This window comes from Sceloporus occidentalis, unplaced genomic scaffold (assembly GCF_023333645.1).
Source record: "Sceloporus occidentalis isolate IW3139 unplaced genomic scaffold, rSceOcc1.0.p SCAF_2, whole genome shotgun sequence".
Lineage (NCBI taxonomy): Eukaryota > Metazoa > Chordata > Lepidosauria > Squamata > Phrynosomatidae > Sceloporus > Sceloporus occidentalis.
Window position 1 is genome coordinate 28,203,321 of NW_028316982.1, and position 24,683 is coordinate 28,228,003.

Consider the following 24,683-nt stretch of genomic DNA (forward strand, 5'->3'; position numbering starts at 1 on the left):
TTCATCTTCCTCTCTTCGTCCCCCTCTTTCTCCTCCTTTCTCCTCCTCCTCTTCCTCCTCCTTCTCTTCTTCCTCTCTTCATCCCCCTCTTTCTCCCCCTCTTTCTCCTCCTCTTCTTCATTCTCTTCGTCTTCCAGTTCTTCCTCTCTTCCTCCTCCCCCTCCTCTTCTCCGTCCTCCCGTTTTCCCTCTCTCCTTCCCCCCTTTCTCCTCCTCCTCCTCCTCCTCCTCCCTGCCCCCTTGATGTGTTTCTTGGGGGGCTTGGAGCAAAGCGAGGAGGGCGAAGAAGGGGAGAGAAAGCGCCCAGCAGCCCAGCGCCGGCGATGGAAGAACTCACCGCTTTTGTCTCCAAGTCGTTTGATCAGAAAGTGAAAGAGAAGAAGGAGCTCATCACTTACCGGGAGGTTCTGGAAAGCGGACCCGTCCGAGGAGCCAAGGAGGCGGCAGGGGAACCGGGCCGAGAGGAGAGCGGCAGCCCCAGCACCGGGGCCCGCCTGGCCCAAGCGGCAGCGGCGGCAGCGGCAGCGGCAGCAGGAGCAGGATCGCCCGCCCGGGAGCTGGAGATGGGCGCCTTGGACCGGACCAGGGAGGCCGCCGGGACCCCGAAACTCAGCGAAGGTAGGCTGGGCTCTTGCAAGGCTCGGGGGGCGGCGGGTTCAAGAGATAGGGGCTGCTGCTGCTGCTGCTGCTGTTGTGTGCCTTCAAATCGGTTCCGACTTCAACCTATGGGGGATTTAGAGAGCTTTCTGGGCCAGACTGGTCCAGAGGAGGCTGAGAGAGTGTGCCTTGGGCAAAGGGGGGGGGTCATGTCGGAGGAAGGAGACGGAAGTCTGCGAAAGCTCAGGCTACCAACTTCTTTCGTGAGTTGGTCTCAAAGGTTCTCTCCAGAGTCATAGTCCAATACTCAAAGCAGGGCTGGGACTTGGGTTCAAGAGGTCTTCTTCCTAAAAAGGAGGGTCGCCTCGTGAGGACGGAGCCTCCCAGCCACGCGGAAACTTGCGCTAAAGACTGGAGAAGCACTCGGCGTGTCTGGGACGCTCCGTCCGCACGAGGCGACCCTCCTTTTTAGGAAGACTTCTTAAAACCAGAAAGTGAATCTATCAGGCTTTGTGGGGGGATCAGAAGTCCCCATATCAGGCGTCTCAGAGACACCTTTTCTAGCAGTCCTTTCCCAAGAATTCCCTTCACACAATTCACACACACACACACAAAACCAGTCCCACGTGTGGTTCTTCTTTTTGTCCAGCCTGTCGAGCCTTTTCTGGGTGATCTCCGCGTGCCGTTTGGGGACAGGCTCCATCTTCCTTTTCCTCTTTCCAAGAAAGAAGAAAGTCTTTAATAATTATAATTATAATAAAAATCAAACCCGCCGGCTTTGGCTTGTGGAAGGAGTAAATGTTCCAAATCCCCCAAACACTGTCAGGACTGTTGTTCTGAAAAGGAAGGAAGGTTTTAAACTCTGGAAAGCTAGCTCTGTTTTGGGGTTTGTTTGTTTGTCCCCTTTTTCTACAATAATTTCCTTTGGTGGAAAAGAGAGCAGGTTGTTCTTTTTCCCTCGACGAGAGAAAAGGAAAATATTTCAAGGCGATTTGCTTCAAACAAGCGATGGTTTTTTTTTCCCTTGGCAAGATCAAGCCAAAACAAAAAACAAAAACAAAACCCCAAACAAATGCGAAATCAAACGAGAAATAAATAAATTAATCGAAAAAGAAAGAGGAAATCAAACGAATTAATCTCCCTTTAAGGCGTCTGAATAAATAGCCTGCCAAGTTAAAAATGGAAATCTCACTGGGAGAAATTAAATGCTTTATTTCATCCGTGCATGGAAGTGATTCAAAAGCAAAGGCGGTTTATTTTTATATATCTTTTCCTACAGATTAAATTAAATAAACTCCTCCAGATTAAATTGAATAAACTCCTCCAGGTTAAATTCAATAAAACTCTGTGTTTCAAAACGCACAATATCCTGCATTTTGGGGGAGTGTTAGGACAATGGAGATGAAACAGGGCTCGAAGCCGGGCAAGGCGTTGAACTTTCCCGTATTTGTCTATCTGCTAAAAAGCGTAGAAAAGAGGAAAGGAAGGAAAGAGGAAAAAGAGGTCTGCCAAAAAGAGCCTCTCCTGTTTGCTTAGCCAACGAGCCCGGTGCCTTTCAAGTACAATATATTTGAATATCTGCCTGTGGTTTGAGAAGACGGATGTCGGATTCCGGGGATCGGCGGTGCGTTTGTGTGTGTTTGTGAACTCTATGTCCACCTCTTTTGTGTAGCGAAGGTCCCTCGCTCCAGATCGGAATTGAATTGAAAAGACCTCCTCCGGAAACGATTTTAATAAACAAATTCAGGATAGGTTTTTGAAGGGAAATGCAATCCCAACAAACAAACCGTGGTATGTGTGTGTGTGTGTGGGGGGGGACACACAAATAATATGATCGTGGGGGTGTGGAGAACCCTCTTAGGTTAGCAAACCCGTCTCACTTTTCAGAAAAAGTGTGTCCTCTTCCCCGTCACGTTTACACGGAATAAAGCCGTGGCCTGGGGTCCGAAGCGAAAAGGGAGTTGTTAGAATGACGGAGAGTATTTACATTAATACTTCCTGGAGCTAGAATAATTGGAAATAACTGAGAGCGACTCATTCATTATATAAATGATTTTCTTATTTAAAAAAGAGCCACATCAACTTTAGAATAAAAAAAAACAGAGTGATATCAACTTCAGAATTTAAAATATAGTCATATTAGCTTCAGAATGTTTTTTTTAAAAAACACTCATGTCAACTTCAGACTTTTAAAAAAATATAGTCATATCAACTTTTCCTTCTGTTGTGGTGGCTGTTGTGTGCCTTCAAGTCTTTTCCGACCCTTGGCGACCATAAGGCCACCCTGTCGTGGGGTTTTCTTGGCTAAGATTAGCTCAAAGGAGGTTTGCCATTGCCGTCCCCTGAGGCTGAGAGAGTGTGACTTATTGGCCAAGGTCACCCAGTAAGCCTCCAGGGCAGGGTTAGCAGTCTAAATTTTAAGGGCAAGGCGGGGGGGTGGGGGAGAGAGAGAACAGATGGAGATGTCTGAGAAGGAAGGTGGGGGGAAAGAACAGGCTTTTAAAACATTGATTCAAGAACAGCCCTTCCAGTTTCAAAAGTAGCCTTCTTCCCTTTTGGACTGCGCAGTTGAACTACTCCGCAGTCAGCCCCCATTGAGTTCAATGGGAGCTATCTCCCCGGAAAGGTATGCAGAGAGAGCTGGGTTTTCTTTCAAGAGCCCCTATTTCCACCTCCCGCCCCCGATCAAGAGCCCAACTCCTTCACCCAAATTCACAATTTTGGATCAGCAAACAGCCGCTGATGGGACAGGAGAGACCCCTTTGGAAAGGGACGTTCATTGAGACTTCAGAAGGGCAGCATCCAATAGGTCCCTCTTTAGACCGAGGAGATCTGGTGAATCCATTGGGGAATGGGGAATCAATCTCCTTCCTTCAAGGGGTCTCCCTGGTGAGGGTTAACCATAGGATTCAGCCACTGTACAGACAGACACGTGTGTATCTCTGGTTGACCTGAAAACATAGCCAGGGGAAGGCGTGTTGGCTGTGTAGCAAAGAACAACAAGGTCCCAAATCTACAAAAACAGGGTTATCTTGACTATAGGCCAAACAAAATGCACCGGATATAGGTTGCAAGCTGTCCAAGCTCCTTTGCCAACGGGAAATACCTTTACCTTTATACACACACACACACACACACGCATCAATATTAGTTACAAGCCCGTAGGTTGCAAGCTTTCTAAGCTCCACTGGATTCTGCATCAGACAAAGGTGTTAAAACTATGCAGGGACACACACACACACACACGTTTATATTAATGTTAGTTACAAGCCAGCATGTTACAAACTTTCCAAGCTCCACTGGTTTCTTCATCAGACAAAAGTGTTAAAATTTTTGCAGGAGAAACACACACACACACCAGTGTTAGTTACAAGCCCGCATGCTGCAAGCTTTCCAAGCTCCACTGTCTTCTTCATCAATCCAGGAGGTTAAGAATCACACAGAAGGAAAATAGCCTGCATTTTGTCCAGATGTAGCTGTTCTCAGTTCAAGTGGTATTGGAAGGACATTCGTGGAGGCAGGTCCCTCTGAATACGGCTGGCCATGTGGGTGCTCCAGGAAATATCATGTTAATATTTACTAACTAGCAAAACAAAAAAGAGATGCTTTAGAAGGTCGGGATGCTATGGTTGGTCCCTCTAAGGCCGAGGAGATCTATTGAAGCCATTGTGGATTGGTGAATCAATCCCCTTCGTTCAAGGGATCTTCCTTGGTGAGGGCTAGCCATAGGATTGAGGCCACTGCCTGTATTTTTGGGAGTGTATAGACACAAGTATGTATGCCTGGTTGACCTAAGGAAGTTCTGGACTGAAACCGGTGGTCCCACTTTGGATCCAACCGGCCAAGCCGGCCAGGATCGCATTAGATCGGCTCCTGTCAGGCAGTTTCAGCTTTTGGAGATACAGAGAGATCTCTAAGGTTTCCTGAAGGGAACGGCTGGGGAGGGAAGGGCCCCCTACCCCCCCCCCCCCCGGGGCCTGGATTTCAAGGCCTATATATAAGAGCTAAACACTCTTTATAAAGGTAAATGCATGCTTCTCAGGCCTGCTCCAAATGGAAGACTTTTTGGGATTCCTCCTGAACGGAAGGCTCAAAGGGAAGACAGGTCCGGGGAAAGGAGGACGCCTGGTCACCCCCATGTAGGATCTTACCCAATAAAAGCTACAGGCACTCATAGAAATGTCATGCTTCTGAATCATGCTCTAAATGAAGGACCTTTGGGGAATTCCTCCTGGACCTGGAGGGAAGGTTGAAAGGGAGGACGGTCGGGAAAAGGAGGACACGGGGGTCGCCCTGTCTGGGACCTTACCCAACAAAAGCTAAACACACTCTCCCTTCACGTGTGAACAGGTTTTCCTTGTACTAGAGAGCGGCCCGATCTGACCCGTCCTCCGCGGGACTTAACTTCTGACTCCGCACTGCAGAATTAATGCAATTTGGCACCGTTTTACTTTCAGTGCTGTGGCAATCTGGAAACTGTAGTTTCGTGAGACATTTAGCCTCTTATGTCAAGGGGCTTTGGTGCCACAACAAACTTCAGTTCCCAGATTTCCACAGCATGGAGCCGTGGCAGTTAAAGTGGTGTCAACCTGGATTTATTTCTGCAGTGCGAATGCAGCCTTAGGAGGAAGATGACCAAAGTCGTGTGTGTGTGTGTGTGTAGGTGTGTATGCGTTTAACTTCCTAAGCCCTTTCTTCCTCGGGGGAAGTTTAGGCCTGCCGCTCAAGTTCCCTTGACGCCTGAGGACCTTGGTTTGTGGGGTCGCGATCCCTAAGTCTGCCAATGTGAGCCCACTCCCAAAGGGCTGGAAAAGCACTTTGAGGCCATAAAACTGAAGCCCCTTTCCCTCCACCGGCCTTGAAAGTGTTAAGAGAAGTGATTTCTGAGCATGTCATTGATCCATCTCCCTTCTCCCCTTGACATCAGGTTAAAACAATAAATGCATAGCCTTGGGCAAGTCACACTCTCTCAGCCTCAGGAGAAGAAGGCAAGGGCAAACTTCCTCTGAGTACATCTTGCCCAGAAAACTCCAGGACAGCTTCGCCTTTTAGGGTCTGCAGAAGTCAGAAACGACTTGAAGGCACACAACTACAACAACAACAACCCCAGGAGCCAGGTGACCAGATGTGATCACCGCCAAAGAAAACAGGGCACCGCAAAAGAGAGGACCTTTCAAGAAAAATGAAGGACATAACCAATAATAATAATAATAATAATAATAATAATAATAATAATATACTACTTATATTTATTTCTTACCCGCCTCTCCTCAGGGATCTAGGCGGAGCACAACAACAATTAACACATCCGCATCACATCAGTTTAAACACAACAGTTTAAATGCACCACGATTTAAAAGGACAAATAAGATATATATAGTATTTAAGCAATCCAGCAATAAATACAAACTTAAAACATTCTTATAAACGTAAATGCATGCTTCTCAGGTCTGCTCCAAATGGAAGACCGTTTGGGATTTCTCCTGGAGGGCAGGTCCGAGAAAAGGAGGACGCCTGGCCACCCCGTGTAGGACCTTGCCCAATCCAAGCTAAACATACTCATATAAATATAAATTTATGGTCTGGCTCCAAATAAAGGACCTTTTGGGATTCCTCTTGGACAGAAGACTGAAAAGGAGGACGGGTCCGGAAAAAGGAGGACGTCGGGTCACCCTGTCTAGGACCTTAACCAATAAAAGCAAGCTAAACACATTCATACAAATATCAATGTCATGCATCTGAATCATGTTCCAAATGGAGGACCTTTGGAAATGCCTCCTGGAGGGAAGGTTAAAAAGGAGGACGGATCCGGGAAAAGGGGGACGCTGGGCCAGCTTGCCTAGGAGTTTACCAAGACAAGCTACGAACGCTTATAGAAATATCAGTGCCATGCTTCTGAGCCGTGCTCCAAATGGGGGGCCTTTGGGGAATTCCTCCTGGAGGGAAGGCTGCAAAGGGAGGGCGGGTCCGGGAAAAGGAGGACGCCGGGCCAAGACTGCCCCCCTCGTGACCGGAACTGCGTGGGGAGGGGTCTGCTGGCGTGTGGAGGGGGGTCTCTGATGGCCTTTGCTTTCCCTTCCTCCCCCGCAGTCTCCCCGGAGCTGAAGGAGCGCAAGGAGGAGGCCAAAGGGATGGAGGACGAAGGGCAGACCAAGATCAAGCAGAGGCGAAGCCGCACCAACTTCACCCTGGAGCAGCTGAACGAGCTGGAGAGGCTCTTCGACGAGACCCATTACCCGGACGCCTTCATGCGGGAGGAGCTCAGCCAGAGGCTGGGGCTCTCCGAAGCCAGGGTCCAGGTGAGGACTAGGGAGGGAGGGAGGGAGGAAGGGAGGCGGGGATCTCCGCTCCGGGGCCACAACAAACGAGCATCCTCAGAATTCCAGAGGATGGAGCTATGGCAGTATCAAACCGGATTATATCTGCACTGCAGAAGCAACTATCATGATCCTAAAAAGAAGCGGAGTATTTACTTGGAGTGTTTGCTGCCTCCACACTGCAGGGATAAATCCGCTTTGGTTGCCATGGCTCAACGCGATGGAAGTCTGGGAATTGTAATTTACTAATCTGGTTTCACCCCGCTTTGGCTACCATGGCTCAATGCTATGGAAGTCTGGGAATTGTAGTTTACTAATCTGGTTTGGACCCCCCCCCCCCCACTTGACTGCCATGGCTCAAGGCGACAGAAGTCTGGGAATGATAGTTAACTAATCCGGGTTGACATCGTTGACTGCCATGGCTCAACGCGATGAAAGTTTGGGAAGTAGTTTACTAATCTGGTTTGACCCGCTTTGGCTGCCCTGGCTGAGTACTATGGAATTCTGAGAATGGTAGTTTGCATAGTATTGAGTAGTTTAAAATTTAAAGTGGCGTCAAACCGGATCATTTCTGCAGTGCAGATAGCTTTACAGGCGAAACAATTGGCGTGGAAAGCAAAAGGAGAGCTCTCCCTAAAAAAGCTAGTGATGGGCAGCAAGTGTGGTTGGTTAGTGGAAGGTCCAAAACACACTGCAGAAGTAATCCACTTTGAGACCGCTTTAACTGCCCTGGCTCAGTGTTGGGGAATCCTAGGTACTGTAGTTGGTTGTGGCCCCAGAGCTCTCTCTGACAGAGAAGGCTAAACGTCTCCCAAAAGTAGACTTCCCAGAATTGCCTAGCATTGAGCCAGGGCAGTTAAAGCGGTCTCAAACTGGATTATTTCTGGAGTGTGCTTTAGACCAAAGAAGCGATGGCGGAGAAAAAGCTCTTGTAATGGCCTCTCCTCCCTTAAGATGATGATGATGATGATGATGATGATGATGATGATGATGATGATGATGGAAACTATTCTTCGTCTGGTGTCTCTGAACTAGGTAGCTTTTGGGTACCTCTCCTTTCTGTCCACTTTCTTCTAGTAGTCCTCTTTTGAATCAGATTTTTGGTATCATTATCACAGTCTTTTATGGGATGTGAAGAGCAAAAAGTGTTGCAGCTGGAAATAGTATGAAGAGAATTTGGGGATCCGAGAGAAAGAGGGATCGATGGGGGGAATGGTCCTCAAAAGTAGGAGCCCCAAAAGTGGCTGGCAATATTCGAGCATCTCTTGCCTTTCCTTTAACGTTGGCTTTTCCAGTACTCCAGGCGAAGCTTATCACGGAGAGGGACTCACTGGATCCTTGGAGACTTCAGGTCCAAAACACATTGCAGAAATCATCCCCTTTGAGACCACTTCAACTGCCCTGGCTCAGCGCTAGGCGATCCTGGGAACTGTCGTTCAAGGTTAAACTTCTCATAAAACCCGAATTCCCTAGCAGTGAGCCAAGGCAGTTAAAGCAGTCTCAAACTGGATTATTTCTGCAGTGTGCTCTGGACCTTCAGCCTCCTCTTCCCTTTAAACATTGGCCAAAGAAGGAAGATGTGTGTGAACGAACTTTATTCAGAATGTGTCCGATCCTTTGGACTTCCAAACTTGCAGACACTTGCAGCCTCCCCGCCCTCTTTTTAAAAGTGAAAGGTTGTTGTTGTTGTTGTTGTTGTTGTTGTTGTTGTTGTTGATGTTGTGTGCCTTCAAAGCCCCCCCCCCCCCGACTTCTGGCGACCCTAAGGCGACCCTATCCTGGGGTTTTCTCAGCCAGATTTCTCCAGAGGAGGTTTGCCCTTGCCTTCCCTTGAGGCTGAGAGCATTGAAATCTTTCAGGCTCCCGTTAAAAACTTTTGCAGCAGCCTCTCCCGCAGCTCTCGTTGCGGTCGTTGGTACCCTGCGTCCACACTGCAGGGACAATTCGGTTTGACACCGCTTTCACTGCCATGGCTCAGTGCTATGGGATTCTGGGAACTGTAGTTTCTTGGGGCGCCAGAGCTCTCAAGCAGAGAAGGTTAAATACCTATCCATCTAGGTGCATGTCTAGTACTGTATACCTAGGTGTAGCCCTAGATAGGTATACCAAAAATGATGGTGATGGTGGTGATGATGATGATGATTTTAGGTATATCTACTTAGGTAGCATCTTTTAACATTATTATTATTATTATTATTATTATTATTATTATTAATTTTAGGTATACCTATTTAGGTAGCATCTTTAATAATAATAATAATAATAATAATAATAATAATAATAAAAAATTTAGGTGTACCTATTTATTTAGCATTTTTAAAATTATTATTAATAATAATAATAATAATAATTTTAGGTATATCTATCTAGGTAGCATCCATGGGGAGAGGTGGATAAGAAATAATAATGATGATAATATTAATAATTCCTTACCTACCTCTCCCCATGGATGCTGCCTAGCTATGTATACCAATAATAATAATAATAATAATAATACCTTGATAGGTACACCTAAAATTGTTGTTGTTGTTGTTGTTGTTGGTTTTTTTGTTTCTTACCCACTTCTCCCCATGGATGCTACCTAGATAGGTATGCCAGTAATGATGATGATGATGATGATGATGATGCTACCTAGATAGGTATTCCTAAAATTGTTGTTGTTGTTGTTGTTTCTTACCCACCTCTCCCTATGGATCGAGGCGGGGAATGACAACAATTCACAGACACACACCACATTCGTTAGAATACTAGCATTCCCCAGGATTGAGTTATGGCAGTTGAAAGAGGTGTCAAACTGGATTATTTCTGCCGTGTGGATTATTTCTTAGTGCCCAGGCCTGGAGCCCATTCAGCCCCGCAAGGGCTGCATCTGCTGCCGGTGCCTCTTCCTCGGGGCTTCTTGTGTAACAGATACTTGCCCCCATCCCTTTTCCCTTTTGGGGCTCTGCAAGGCTTGCTGCCATCTGCCCCGAAAGGGATCTGTAATCGGATCAGGGCAAAAAAAGGCACCGTCGCTTTGGGGAGCAACGGAAGTGTATGGAAAGGAGTGATGGGGCAGGATCCAGTGGGTCCCCATCGGAAGCCGTCTAATTTGCAAATAATTTTTTTAACAATTAATTAATTAATTAATTAAAAATGAAATCTCTTTTCTGCTTCTCTCTGCCTGACCATCTTTATAGGGCGGCCGCTTCAGTTTCTCATTTACATTCTTAAATACTAAGGGCAAAATAAAAAAATGTAAAAGGCGGTGATTTCTAGGGAGGGAGATCCCCTTGGTTTAACAAAAGAATACCTAGCGCCCGGCATAATCCATACAGAATAAACTGGCAGAGATTTGCATAGATTACAGGCTCGCCTCCCTTTTTTACATCGCCCCAGGATAAGGAAAAAGAAAGGAGGGAGAAAGAAAGAAAGAAAGAAAGAAAGAAAGAAGAGATGCCTGGCTGGGATTTTTTGTTTTTAAACTTTGCTTCCTGGCTGCTTCCTTGGCAGATGGCGGAGCAGAAGAGCAGGGATGGAGGAGGAAGGGGAGAAAGAAATCCGATCCCCTTTTCTCTCTCTGTTCCCACTTCGGAAGGAAATCCCAGGGGACTTCATTGGGATTGACTTCCGAATAAGGATGGCTGTGCTTCAGAGGCAAGGACTAGCAAAACTGCCTCGGAGCAGCCCTTGCTTAAGAAAGCCCTGCGAAATCCATGTAAACATCCAGGAACAGTTTGAGACTTCTTTCGCTGCGAATTTGGCAAACTGCAGTTTTGTGAGATATCTAGCCTTCTCTGTCAGAGGGCTCTGGGGCCACAATAAACTACAGCTCCCAAGATCCCCCATCACTTTTGAGTCAGGGCAGTTAAAGCGGTCTCAAACTAGATTGTTTCCGCAGCGTGTTTTGGACCAGGGAGTCGCCATAAATAGAAGGATTTAAAACACACTTAAGCCAGTTTGAAAGCGCTTTGATTGCCTTGGTTCAATGCTAGGGAATGCTGGGAACTGTGGTCCAAAACACACTGCAGAAATAATCCGGGTAGACACCACTTGAACTGTCCTGTGGTTCAGTGCTAAGGAATCCTCTAGGAATGGCAGTTTATTGTGGCACTAGAGCTCTCTGACAGAGAAGGCTAAATGTCTCACGAAACTACAGTTCCCAGGATCCCCTAGCATTGAGCCAGGGCAGTTAAAGCGGTCTCAAACTGGATTATTTCAGGCAAAATTGGATCCCCTGTGGAGCCAAGCTCCTCCAGGAATGATCACTCAGAAGTGTACTGAATGAGCAAGCACTCTCTGGACATCTCTGCCATCGGGATCTATCTATCTGTGGTCCAAAACACACTGCAGAAATAATCCAGTTTGAGACCGCTTTAAGTGTCTTGGTTCAATGCTAGGGAATTCTGGGAACTGTAGTTTCTGTGAGATGTCTCTCTGTCAGAGAGAGCACTGGGACCACAATAATCGACAATTCCCAGGATCCCCTAGCATTGAGCCAGGACAGTTAAAGCGGTCTCAAACTGGATTATTTCTGCAGTGTGTTTCGGACCTGGCTATGTTTCACCTTCTAATTGTATTCTGCGTTCTCATTGTTTTGTAAAAAATAATGTATCGAAGCAAGTTAATAGCTTCCTGCCCCCAGTTTTGAACTTGGGATCCCTGTCTGGGTGCATGCCTATAGGGTCGCCATCCTGCACACATTTCTCTGGGAGCAGATCCCATGAAATGCCAGTCAAGGGAGAGGATTCCTAGGACTGCAGACTCACACCTTCGCCTTGCAGATTTATCGGTTTACAAATCCATTGAAGGCAAAGGAACCATCCCAGCAGGCTCCCAACTACTAGGGCATAAAACGTAAAAGGCTGCCCCCCACAGGAACCTCCACCGAAAGAAGGATCGAGGCTGCTATAGGATATAAATCATGAATTCTGCATTGAGTGACTTCAAGTCATTCCCGACTTATGGCCGCCCCTATCCTGGGGTTTTCTTGGCAAGATTTGTTCAGAGGAGGTTTGCCCTTGCCTTCCCCTGAGGCTGAGAGAGTGTGACTTGGCCAAGGGCATTCAGTGGGTTTTCATAGCCAAGAGCAGGGTTTCGATCCCAGGTCTCCAGAGTGAGAAACTGAAGTACCTTCTCTGTCAGAGAGCCCAGGGTCCAACATTCAAATCAGTCTCAGGAATTCTGCATTAGGTGGAGTCTCCTTCTTTGGAGGTCTTTTAAACAGAGGCTGGATGGCCATCTGTTTGTGATTTGACTGAGAGTTCCTGCATGGCAGGGGTTGGACTGGATGGCTCTTGGGATCTCTTCCAACTCTATGATTCTATGATATGTGCTATTTATTTATTCGTTTCCAAAGGAGATCCCAAGCAGGATTTTCTTCTTTGTTGCCTCACCAGGTTTTGGGAGGGAAGCATCTTGTGATCTGAGCACGTTTCCTCCCTCCCTCCCTCCCTCCTTCCCAGTAAAGCTTTGCTCTGGTGCCACAAACAACTGTCGTTCCCAGAATTCCACAGCATTGAGCCATGGCAGTGAAAGGGATGACAAACCAGATTATTTCTGCAGTGTGGACGCTACCTCAGTTTGAAATAAATGGGATTTGCGTTAGTGCTACTTGGCTCCCTCGATCTGCTCTAATTCGAGCAATTGCTAATTATTCAGTCAATTATTTATTGGTAGACATTCCGCCTTTCTCTCGACAGGGAATTCAAGGCGGCGTACAATAAAGTTAAAACATACTATTAAATATCTGATGATGCAAACTTTTCTTTTTTTAAAGAAAGCTAAACTAGCTATCATGCAATAATTTAAAAGAAGTACTGAAGATATCACTCCCATAAAAATCATACGTAGTACTCGAGGTCCAAAAGGCATTACAGAAATGATCCAGTTTGCGACCGCTTTAATTGCTTTGGCTCATTGCCAGGGAATTCTGGGAACTGTAGTTTTGTGAGACATCTAGCCTTCTGGGAGAGCTCTGGGGCCATAGTAAATTACAATTCCCAGAAGTTTGTTGTTTGGCACCAGGGCGGAGTTGCTTAGACCTTCATTAATCGGATTAAACAAACTGCGGCGGCCACCAGAATTCCGTAACATTGAGCCGTGGCAGTTAAAATGGCGTCAAACTGGATTATTTCTGCAGTCTACATTCTATGGACCTTCCTCCCAAGGAAGTCTTTTTGCATTCAGTATGATTTACTTCTGTGTAAACTTGCACAGGATTGGCAAGGCTTCGACCTCTTTCTATAAGAGAGGCCCAAACTTTAAAAACTTTTTCTCCCTTTCCAAGCTTTCCAAGTCCTGTCTCCTGGTTTGCCTCTCTCTCCCTCTCTCCTTCTCTCCCTTCTTTTTCTTCCTCTCTCTCTCTCTCTTTTTATTTGGGAGCAAATTAGATTATCATAATAATGAGACAATTATCCCGCTTCTGCGTTACACTCCACTGCGCAGAGGAAGAGAGAATTTCTCAACTTCTTTGTAGTGCAGCTTTTATGACAGTAATTACCCCCCAAAAGTGAGTCATTAAACGCTTTGGTGGTTCGTTTTTCTTGAAGATAAAGCTAATTAATATTACAGGCTTTTAATGAGCGCATTCTTCTCGGGTCTTATTGCGCAAACATCTAAACCTCTTTATCACAAGTTATTATTTTTAAAAGCATTAGATAGTGGTGAGACAGGGCTTTGGGGGGAGAAAGACAGCCTTGGGGGGATTTGCCTGGAGAAAGATAAAAAAGGCCGAGAAAGTAATTGAGGAAGAACCAAAACAGGCGGCGGCTGTCCATTATTTTTCCCCAAAGCAACTCCCCAGGTTGAGAGAAGCAGAAGTTTCTGAGAGCTACCTGTGTGGGTCTTTTAACTGGAGAATGAAAGAAAATGCAATTGTTTCCCGACACAATACACACACTTCAACACTATCTGGTCCCTATCCTTATGGGGATGCCCTACATCCATCTATTCCCCTCACCACAGGCTAGTCCCATTGCAAAACTGGATCTGCCACTACATCTCCCTGCACAAAGACCAGTTTACTATGCCTTTGTGCACTAACGACCACCATCATCGTTAAAACTGGACCTGCAACTTCATTTCCGAACGCAAGGGATTTATAATTTGTATGGACATGCTCACATACCAATGGCATATGTATGTCTGTGCCTGGCTTCCACTCCACCAAATGCATCTGAGGAAGTAGACTGAAGTCTAGGAAAGCCCATGCTGCCAATTTCTTTCTTTCAGTTAGTCTCAAAGGTGCTACAAGATCTCTCTACATTATTATTATTATTATTATTATTATTATTATTATTTTCAAATGCATCTGAGGAAGTAGACTGAAGCCTAGGAAAGCCCATGCTACCAGTTCCTTTCTTTCAGTTAGTCTCAAAGGTGCTACAGGATTTCCCAGGGTACCTCTGAGCATGTTATGAGCCAAGGAAGTGAGTCCCTTTTCATACACCTGGAATACTGTGTGTCCAGATCTGGGCACCACAATTCAAAAAGGAAGTTGAGTAGCTGGAGCATGTCCAGAGGAGGGTGGGCAAAATGGTGAAGGGTCTGGAAACCATGCCTTATGAGGAGAGACTTATCAGGGAGCTGGGGATGTTTAGCCTGGAGTAGAGACGGTTAAGAGGTGATATGATAGCCTTGTTTAAACATGTGAAGGGATGTCACCTTGAGGAGGGAGCAAGCTTGTTTTCTGCTGCTCCAGAGACTACTAGAGCAATGGATTCAAGATACAGGAAAAGAGATTCCACCTCAACATTAGAAAGGAACTTCCTGACAGTAATTGTTGTTCCACTGTTGGAGGTTTTTAAACAGAGGCTGGATGGCCATCTGTTGGAGGTCCTTTGATTGTGAGTTCCTGCATGGCAGGGGCTTGGACTGGATGGCCCTTGGGGTCTCTTCCAACGCTATGATCCTATGCTTCTACTAGTCCACTCTTTCCGTTTGCTCCAAGACGTCTTAAATCTCAGTACTCCAATTACGGGAAGCTGGGGGAGAGGAAAAGGGTCCCTTTCTGTTGTTAAAAAGGGCAGGTCTCCAGAGTTGTCCCCAGTCGCTCCCGATCTACAGAGTGACCCTATGTCCTCGCCGGCAAAAGGCACCGTAAAATGCAGGGTATTCAGGAAAAATGCAGGACATGTCCAAACAAAAGTTCAAGAACTCTCAGAGAAATACAAATTCCTGCTCCTTAGCCATGCCCCAAATGGAGGACAGCTTGAATCCTTCCTGGACAGAAGGTTGAAATGTAAGGCGGTGCCCAGAGAAAGGAGGACACTTGGTTACCATGCCGATCTAACTTGTGGCCACCGAACTGCTCTCTTCTCTGTCCAGATTGAGCCAGTCTGCAAGGAAAGTTTAGTTTTGCTCTGGTGTCACAACCCACTACAACTCCCAGAATTCCACAGCACTGAGTTTTGGGGTCAAAAGTGGGGTCAAACCAGATTATTTCTGCAGTGCGGGTGAGGCCTGTTTCTAGGAAAACTGGACACAGTAGTGCATCCGAAACCATTCCCCGTGAAAGCAATTGGGATTTACAGCCCAATCCTAAAACTCTCTGGGTGTCTGTGTTTAGGTGCCCTCAAGTCAATTGTCGATTTATGGCGACCCTATCAATGTCACAGGGCTTTCTTAGGACAGGAATACTGGGGTGTGTGTGTGTGTGTTAACATTGCTTCTACTCAATAGTAAATCTTACCGATTTCAGTAGTACTTACTCCCAGATCAGTGTGTAAAAGGCTGCAACTGTTAAAAGGCTAACATTGGCCAAGCTGTGCTCCATTTCTGCTGGGAAAGGAAGTGTATCAGATTGATTTTGCTGCTCCTTACTTCGAAGTGAGGCTGCAGTTTATGCATATTCTGGTTGCTCATCCCCCTTCTATATAAATATGCAGAATCTCGGGCTAAATCTATAAGGATCAAGCCAACAGTGCTGCTGAATGGGGGAAGATGACAAGGACATTGAGCAAATACGTTTCATCTCGTCCTAATGTGGAGTGGGATTTCTAGAAAGGGAGATATTTACTGCTTTATTTGTGTAAGAACAAACAAGCCGTCTTCTGGCTAACAATATACTCTTGTGGGCGTGTTGTTGTGAAAGGAGCAGTAAGATGGGAGAAAACCTGGGACGGTAGGGTCCAAATAGCTGCTAAAATGCCTAGAAATGGGTTCTCTCTCCCAAAACGGAGGTACTCAAGGTGTATCTCCCGGCACCTAAAAATAGTGCATTATTCCAGCTAGCTGTTGTTGTGCATCTTCAAGTCAACTCCGACTAAAGGTACCCTATGTTACTGCTTTCTTGGCAGTTTCCCAGTGCCTTCTTCTAGGACTCAGAGAATATGATTTGCCCAAGGTCACCCAGTGAGTTTCCTTGGGGTTTTAAAAACCAAAAGCAACACCTGAATGTACTGCCCCCCCCCAAACAGTATTTCTACCGAAGTATGTTAAGACAGGAGCAAAATGTTTCATACGCTGGTTGATAGAGGAGGCTTTGCTGCTGCTTCTTCTTCTTCTTCTTCTTCTTCTTCTTCTTCTTCTTCTTCTTCTTCTTCTTCTTCTTCTTCTTCTTCTTCGTGTTGTTGTTGTTGTTGTTGTTGTTGTTGTTGCTGTGTGCCTCCAAGTCATTTCCGACTTATGGCGACTCTATTATGGCAAGACTTGTTCAGAGAAGGTTTGCCCTTGCCTTCCCCTGAGGCTGAGAGCATGTGACTTATTGTCCAAGGGGGTTTCCATGGCCAAGCTTGGTCTCCAGAGTCGTAGTACCAACACTCTGCTCTGGCGCCACAACAAACCCCACATCCCAGAATTCTATAGCATGGAGCTAGGGCAGTTAAAGCGGTGTCAAACCGGTGTCAAACCACATTCTGCGGTGTGGCCGCAGCCTACACGGAACACGGAAGTTCCTGTCCTAGGATGAGAGGAAGCCACAGACTAATAGCACAAACCAAGGGTTTGTTTGGGTTTGTGTCTGTGTGGGAAGACCCTGTCAAGATTTAGTTGGCATGACAGGTGTCTTTGCTTGCCAAATGCCACCTGCATTTAGTGCCCCAAGGAGGGCATATGAGAGGATCGGTCTGTGGATGCGGCTTTGCATTGAGCTTGTTTTCTTCCTCTCTGTCCCAGGTATGGTTTCAGAACCGAAGAGCCAAATGTAGGAAGCAAGAAAATCAGCTACATAAAGGTATGTTGAACTCGAATCACGAGGGCCTTTTTATGGTTTGTAAGATATGTATGATTTGTGAAGAGCATGTGTATGTGTCGGTATGCAATTGTAAGGCACACAAGAGTATAAAATCCCAACAAAGAAATCTGCAAAGGAAGGCACTTTTCCCCCAGGTGATGCAAACCTCCCCATACTGCTTCAAGACCCATGATACATAACCACAGGTTAAGACCAGCCCAGGACTGGCTTTAGTCAACTCGGCAGTTCTTTAGCTAGGGCTAAAGCTGCATCCTCACTGCAGAAATATCCCAGGTGGACACCACCTTAACAACAAGGGTTCAGTGCGAAGGGATCCTAGGATTTGTAATTTGATGTGGCACCAAAGCTCTCTGACAGAGAAGCCTAAACATATCACAAGAAATACAGTCCCTGGAATTCCATAGCATAGAGCCAGGGAAGTTAAAGTGGGGGTGAAAACGGGTGATTTCAGCAGTGCAGATGCACTTCAAGTTCTCCTGGCTAATGCCGGGATCCTGTTCACGATTTCACCTCTTTGGACACAGAAGGGCTTGTACTTCTGAGCATAAGTGCCTAGAATCCCACTGTCAAAGGTGTGCCAGGAAAAACATCCAAAGGGAAGAATGCCTCCCAGTTGAATTTTGTCCTGTCTTTTTTTGGTTTCCTTCCAGGGGTCCTCATAGGAGCCGCCAGTCAGTTTGAAGCCTGCCGAGTCGCTCCCTATGTGAACGTGGGCGCTTTGCGGATGCCTTTCCAGCAGGCAAGTTTCTATGGCCATTTGGTCAGTGTTGCTTGTGAAGAGGTCACTTTCCATACCCTTCTCTTTTCTAGGGGTCAATAAAGTTTATTGCCTTTTGCTCTCTGTCCTCTGCCTCTGTCTGACCAGGCTATATTACTAAAGATGTATTTTCTTCTTATTTACACACTAGAGTTAGCTTTAGGGACTCTTCTACCAAGGAGAGTTTTCTCGACTGGTTAGTTAATGTTTTAGAACCTAGATGTAGCAATAAAGTAAGTTTCTTTTTTTTTTACCTACCAGTGGATCCCCTTTATTTACCAGAAGCTCAGATCAATAGTTGGAGTACAGGCTTGTTGCTGCTGGTGCTGCTGCTGCTAAACTACCACAAATAGCCAAAATCATAATCAATTTTCTAACTAACAGCTGGATAAAATATAAACCATTAAAGCAAATTAAACAAACCAAATGAGAGAGAGAGGAGGGCGTGTGTGTGTGTGTGTTTTGCCTATAAATTTAATACCCCAATCCTTTACCTAGCCCCAGTTTGATCCATCCTAGTTTTGCAAGCAGCCCCACCGAACTCAGTGGGATTTTTAGCCATCATTTTAGCAGAGCTTTGGAAGAGCATCTTTTGGAATTGCAGTTCCCCAAATCCAGCATGGCCAGGAGTTGTGATCCAATGAAGTAACGTTTCCGTGGTCCAAAACACACCGCAGAAATAATCCTGTTTGAGATCGCTTTAATTGCCCTGGCTAAGGACAAGGGAATCCTGAGAATTGTAGTTTATTGTGGTACCAGAGCTCTCTGACAGAGAAGGCTAAATGTTTCACCAAACTACAGTTCCCAGCATTCCCTAGCATTGAGCCAGGACAGTTAAAGCAGTCTCAAACTGGATTATTTCTACAGTGTGTTTTGGATCCTGTTTTCAGGGCTGCAGTGTTTTAGGCCCAAAACAAATTGCAGAAATAATCCAGTTTGAGACCTCTTTAACTGGCCCCATGCTAGGGAATTCTAGGAACTGTAATTCTGTGAGACATTGAAGCTTCTCTGTCAGAGAGCTCTGATGCCACAATAAACTACAATTCCCAGGACTCCCTAGCATTGAGCCAGGGCAGTTAAAGTGGTCTCAAATTGGATTATTTCTGCAGTGCCTTTTGGACTTTACTCTGGCTGGAGATCTATTAAATGCACCTTACTTTTAAATCTAAGGTCCTGCCCTTACATTTTAAAGGAAAGTATTTCCAAGTAAAGAGCTGGCATGGTATGATGAGCTCTCAAGAACTGTGGCATGGTTGTCTCGATGAAGCTCATTTCCCCCCTAAATTTACACAGGGATTAAACCATGTGCTAGGGAGCCTCTTCTTTATAGGCAAAAATACATAATGGGCTCAGCAAGGCTTATTCTCAGATAACTATACAAAGGATAGCTGTTTAAGGAGTCAGCTTTAATTGTAGTTAGGCTCAGCACAATCTTATGTATGTTGACTCAGAAGGACGTCCCATGTTTTTATATGGTCATTCCTCCCTAGTCAATGCATTTAGGCTCACAGGGGGGCAAAATGAAAGCACTGCTTCCAAAATAAACATTCTGTCCTCTCTAATTAATTTTTCCTTCAAATCCACCAGTTTCTAGCATTGCAGTAACTTAAAACTTCAGCTGAGTAGTTAGAAATACAGTTCAAATATCCAAAGGAAAGGTGCTGGCAAAGTTATCAAAGGGATGCACACACAGCAAATATAAGAATTGTAGGTGTGAATGATTTTCCTTGTTTCACTGTCTGCAATGCTAGGAATTTGGTGACTAAAGGGAACAGAACTCAGAGTTGGAGGGCAATGCCCTGATTTTGCCTCCCTTGTAGCTAAACCCTGGGCATAGTCCAGAAAATTGTTGCACAGTGTGTACCTACATGGATGGATATTTGTTCCTTTCTAGGCTAGTCATAAAAAAAAGACTACCGCAAAAATGTTAGGCAGATTTATGAACTGGCTGCTCTGTAGAACTAGAATCAATGTAATATGAGAATGAGAAATACAGATATTATCTTTCTTTTCTTGGAGATCCCATCTTAAGCAACTGACACTAGTTGGGAGAAGCCAAACTTCCAAACCTGTTTTTAAATGTTTTGGCTCTGGCTCAGGGCAGTCCCTCCTCTTAAGCCCATCGATTGGAGTGGCCTGAATAATGGCCATTATGTGGAAGCATCTTTGGTTGATTTCAGTGAGACTTCTAATTAATGCATTTTAAAATAAGTGCATGGGACTAGCAAACCTGATGGGTTCTTCTCCCTCATCTTTAATGAATTCTTTATGCTTAGTCCAAGAAAAAGTGGTGCACTCCTTGCTTGTTGATATTAGTGGTCTCTAAAGGTTCTTGGTGCTGTAATATGTGCATCATTTAGTCCTGATTGAATCATTGCTTCTTGAACTTTGGTCTGTGCATATGGAACTTAGCAGGGCATATATCTGACTCAGAATGCAAGGACTCTGAGTTGCAGTTTTCTTTAGGATAAGATGTTCTCATCTGTGTGAGGGAAGAAGAATAGGATATCTCCTTTGAAGAAGGCTGTCCTTGGGAAAAACTGTAGGAAACAGAGATTGTTGGCGCAAACATTTATTTCCAAAATGTCAGAGGTGGTGGTGTTGATAACACCACAAAGGTCATGCCAGAGATGACCAAGAGCCACAGATGTGTACAGTCATTAGAAGACAGAGAAGGGAATAAGACAAAGTACTCCTTCTGCTGCCTGGTCCTCTCCATGCAGGGCATAGCTGTACCAACTGAATTTGGCTGGTGCAGATGGGGGAGAATTGTACTTCCTTTTGATTGTGAAGAGTTCACCAGTACTTGTGAATTTCTTCCTATGCAGGAAGCAATGAAAATATGGCTTTAAAAATTAAAATACAGGGGAAATCTAAAGTGATAAGTTTCCCCCAATGTAGAAAGCAGGCAGGAAAGAGGTGGCCCACTCAAGGCAGGGCACAGCCATCCAGTTAGTTCATTCATAAGGATAGTCTCTAAAAAGACATCCAGTGCAGTGCACCACTCTGCTGTCCTCCAGCCCAACTAAAGACCAGTTCATACTGAGAACTGACAGGGTCAGTTCAAACTGATAGGTTGGCATCCAGTTGGTGCAGGGCAGTAGTGGATGCACTTTTTTGAGGGTAGTGCAGTAGTGGAAAGGGAAAGTAGAGGAAAATCTATTGGCCTATTTCACCTATTTCTCACTTCTTTTCATGTCCACAGAGCTACTGCCTGTGCTATCATAGTGCCCCAAGAGGATCCAAGCCTATGTTCTCTATTACCCAAGCAAGCCAAATATTTTAGGTTGGGACAGGGGTAGGCAACTGTCATGAGCCCAGAGCTAATTGTTTTGGTGCCTCCAGAATCCAAATGGGGTGTCACAGGTATCATCCCCCACAGCCAGATATGGGCAGAAGTCCATGTCTGGTTTTTTAAGAAGCAGAATTTTGTTAAATGGCATGTGTATACATGTGCACAATCTATTTAAAGGGTGAATTGGCCTCCCCTGGAAATTTCCAGGAAAGACAACTCTGCCTTTTTGGTAGGCAGAAAAGAGAGTCTGTGGGAGACAAACCAGCTTTGAGGGCTAAATGTGACTCAAGGACCATGCTGTTCCAGTCTTTATAGTGAGACTGACATTTTGTTATTTTTAGATCCAGGGTTAGGCCTGTTTACAATGGTAGTGCTCAATCCTGGAAGAGACAGGAACTGAGGGTGGCTAGATTGTTGCAGAGAAAACCAAAGGATGAACCCTGGTTTGTTTGGGATTAAATATTCTATGCCTTTAAAAGTAGTTCTCAGGAAGTCACATCCTTTTGGCCTAGTTATGCTATGCTCTAATATCAAAGGTATGAGGTCTGGCTATGATTACTTAGCACACAGATTGTGGCATTCTGCACATGCTCAGAGGCCTCTTCTCAAACAAATGGGATGATGTTGCACTTTCAATGTTTTAAGTCATTTTAGTGGATTGCTAGTTTTACTACAGGCCTGAATACATTGAACAGTGTTGAGTACATTTAAGGCTCCAGAAATAAAGGGAATAAGCCTCACTGAGCAAAGCTGCTGATTGTCTTCCCATTGCTGTAGAGGTCCAAAAGATCTGGAGGATCAGAACTTGGGCATCACTCTAGTTCTCAATATTTCATTAGGAATTCTGGGAGCTGAAGTCCAAAGTATGTGGAAGATCAGAGTTTGGGAATCACTGTGGTTCCCAATCTTTGGTCAGGAATTCTGAGAGTTGAAGTCCAAGACATCTGGAGGATCAGAATTTGGGTGTCATTATGGTTCCCAAACTTTGGTCAGGAGCTCTGGGAGATGAAGTCCAAAACATGTGGAAGATCAGAGTTTGGACATCACTGTGTAGGGTAATGATTCCCAAAGGTTGGTCCCCCAGGTGTTTTGGACTTCAGCTCCCAGAACCCCTGACCGTTGGTCAAGCTGGCTGGGGCTTCTGTACACTGAAGTTCTCCAGCTCCTGGAGGACCAAAGATTTATGTTTCTTTCCTTGGGAAGTGGAGGGATTGTCCTCTACACAGGAACACTGATGTATATGTTTATGGTCATTTGGTCAGTGTTGCTTGTGAAGAGGCCACTTCCCATACCCCTCCCTTTTCTAGGGGTCAATAAAGTTTATTGCCCTTTGTTCTCTGTCTTCTTCCTCCCTCTGCTCTCACCAAGCAGGGAGGCAAAAGCAGGCTATGCTACTAAAGATGCTTTTATTCTTACTTACACACATAAGAGTCAGCTCTAGAGACTCTTCTACCAAGGATAGTTTTCTCTACTGATTAGTTATTTTTCTAGAACCTAGATGTAGCAATCAAATAAGTCTCTTTTTACCTACCAAGGTATCATGTTTATTTTCCAGAAGTTCAGATCTACAGTAGTTGTTTTATCAAATACCTGTGGAGTATACGTTTGTTGCTGTGTTGCTGCTGCTGCTGCTAAACTGATTTAACCACAATTAACCAAAACCATTTTTTTAAAAATGTAAAGACATACAACTGAGCACAAAAGTTAGAACTGTTCAAGTCATTGTATTCCCTATTACCATGTATGGATGTGAGAGCTGAACAGTTAAGAAAGTGGATAGGAAGAGAATTAATTCATTTGAGATGTGGTGCTGGAGAAGAGGGCTGAGGATCCCATGGACAGCCAAGAAGTCAAACAAATCGCTCCTAGAACAGATCAAACCAGAAATCTCTCTGGAAGCCATGATGACTAGACTGAGGCTGTCTTACTTTGGCCACATCATGAGGAGGCACGACTTTCTGGAACAAACAATAATGCTAGGAAAGGTAGAAGGAAGCAGAAAGAGAGGAAGGCCATATGCTAGATGGATGGACTCTATTAAGGAGGTCATGGGAATGAATTTGCAGGACCTGGGCAGTGCAGTGGAGCATAGGGAGTCCTGGAGATATCTCATCTACAGGGTCACCAGGGTTAAGATCCACTCAAGGGTGGATAGCAACAACAAAAAGACAAATCTATTACAGGTTTTCTTGGTAAGATTTATTCAGAGGGGGTTTCCTTTGCCTTCCTCTGAGGCTAAGAATGTATGACTTACCCAAGGTGAAACACACAGGGTTTTCTGTGTCGGAAACGGAGGGAGCCATGTCTATCTCATTTGAGTGTATTCAGCCATGTTTACTCTTTAGACTATAGAGATAGGCTTAAATACAAGCTCTGCAGAACTCAGAAAGCCGATTTATACAGTGCAAGCTATACTTCCCTCCCTAGATGGTTTCCAAATGGACTCTTGGGCTGCATCCACAGTGGAGACATTGCCCGGTTTGGCCCTGCTTTAACTTGTTTTACTATGGAATTCTGGGAGTTGGAGTTTGTTGTGGGGCTGGCCTTGAGCCAGAAAGAGTTAAAGCGGGGCCAAACCGGGTGATGTCTCCACTGTGGATGCAGCCCTCAGGGAAACCAGACTCCCAGTGGATATCAGTGGATAAGAAGAGCAAGAAGAGAAGGATGAGAGAAGGGTGGGCCTTGTTGCCTCTGGTGTCGCTGGTGTTCATGTTGTCCTGTCTGTCGCCCCTTGCAGGACAGCCATTGCAACGTGACGCCGCTGTCCTTCCAGGTGCAGGCGCAGCTCCAGCTGGACAGTGCGGTGGCGGCCCACGCGCATCACCACCTGCACCCGCACCTGGCGGCCCACGCGCCCTACATGATGTTCCCGGCGCCGCCCTTCGGCCTGCCTTTGGCCACTTTGGCCGCAGAGTCCGCCTCCGCCGCCTCCGTCGTGGCCGCCGCCGCCGCCGCCAAGACCACCAGCAAGAACTCCAGCATCGCCGACCTCCGGCTCAAAGCCAAAAAGCACGCCGCCGCCCTCGGCCTCTGACTGGCCCTTCGCCCAGACCCGCTTCCTTTGGATCCCTCCCCCTCTGGGTCCTGTTAAAACCCACTAAGAGGGGATCATCTGGGTCCTTGGAAAGATGAACTGTTGAGCAAGGGATCGACCGAGGCTGGAGGGAAAGCTCACCACGAAGGGATCTGGATCCCTTAAAACATGAACTGTGCCAAGGCTGGAGGGAACGCTCAGCAAGAAGAGATCTGGATCCCTTAAAATATGAACTATACAAGGGATCAGCCAAGGCTGGAGGGAAATCTCACCACTTGGGGATCATCAGAGACTATATATATATATATAAGATCCCTCCAATTTACAGAGAGAGACGATCCATTGGGGAGAGAAACTAGCAACATAATATGAAAAGGACGCTATTTTTTTCTTCTTCTTCATGGGAGCGTCTTCATCACCATCGCCATCGCCATCATCATCATCTTCCAATGGAGGTGGGAATGCCTACTGCTCCCTGCGATCCAGGCCAAGCGAGAGGAAAAGAGAGCA

At 45.8% G+C, this 24,683-nt stretch overlaps 1 protein-coding gene across 3 annotated transcripts; it reads left to right on the plus strand.

The window, feature by feature from the left end:
- The first annotated feature begins 322 nt into the window (after positions 1-322).
- On the plus strand, positions 323-24,173 carry LOC149318080 (short stature homeobox protein 2). Of its 3 annotated transcripts, XM_089507704.1 has the most exons (7): positions 323-617; positions 815-859; positions 6,457-6,480; positions 6,687-6,895; positions 17,009-17,066; positions 17,738-17,826; positions 23,877-24,173. In XM_089507704.1, the coding sequence occupies exons 1-7, from the start codon at positions 323-325 to the stop codon at positions 24,171-24,173; spliced, it is 1,017 nt and encodes a 338-aa protein (XP_089363830.1). The 3 variants fall into 3 exon arrangements, with proteins under 3 accessions (XP_089363830.1, XP_089363831.1, XP_089363832.1); XM_089507705.1 differs by lacking the exons at positions 815-859; positions 6,457-6,480; XM_089507706.1 differs by lacking the exons at positions 815-859; positions 6,457-6,480 and having other exon boundaries at positions 23,913-24,173.
- Positions 24,174-24,683: the final 510 nt, after the last annotated feature.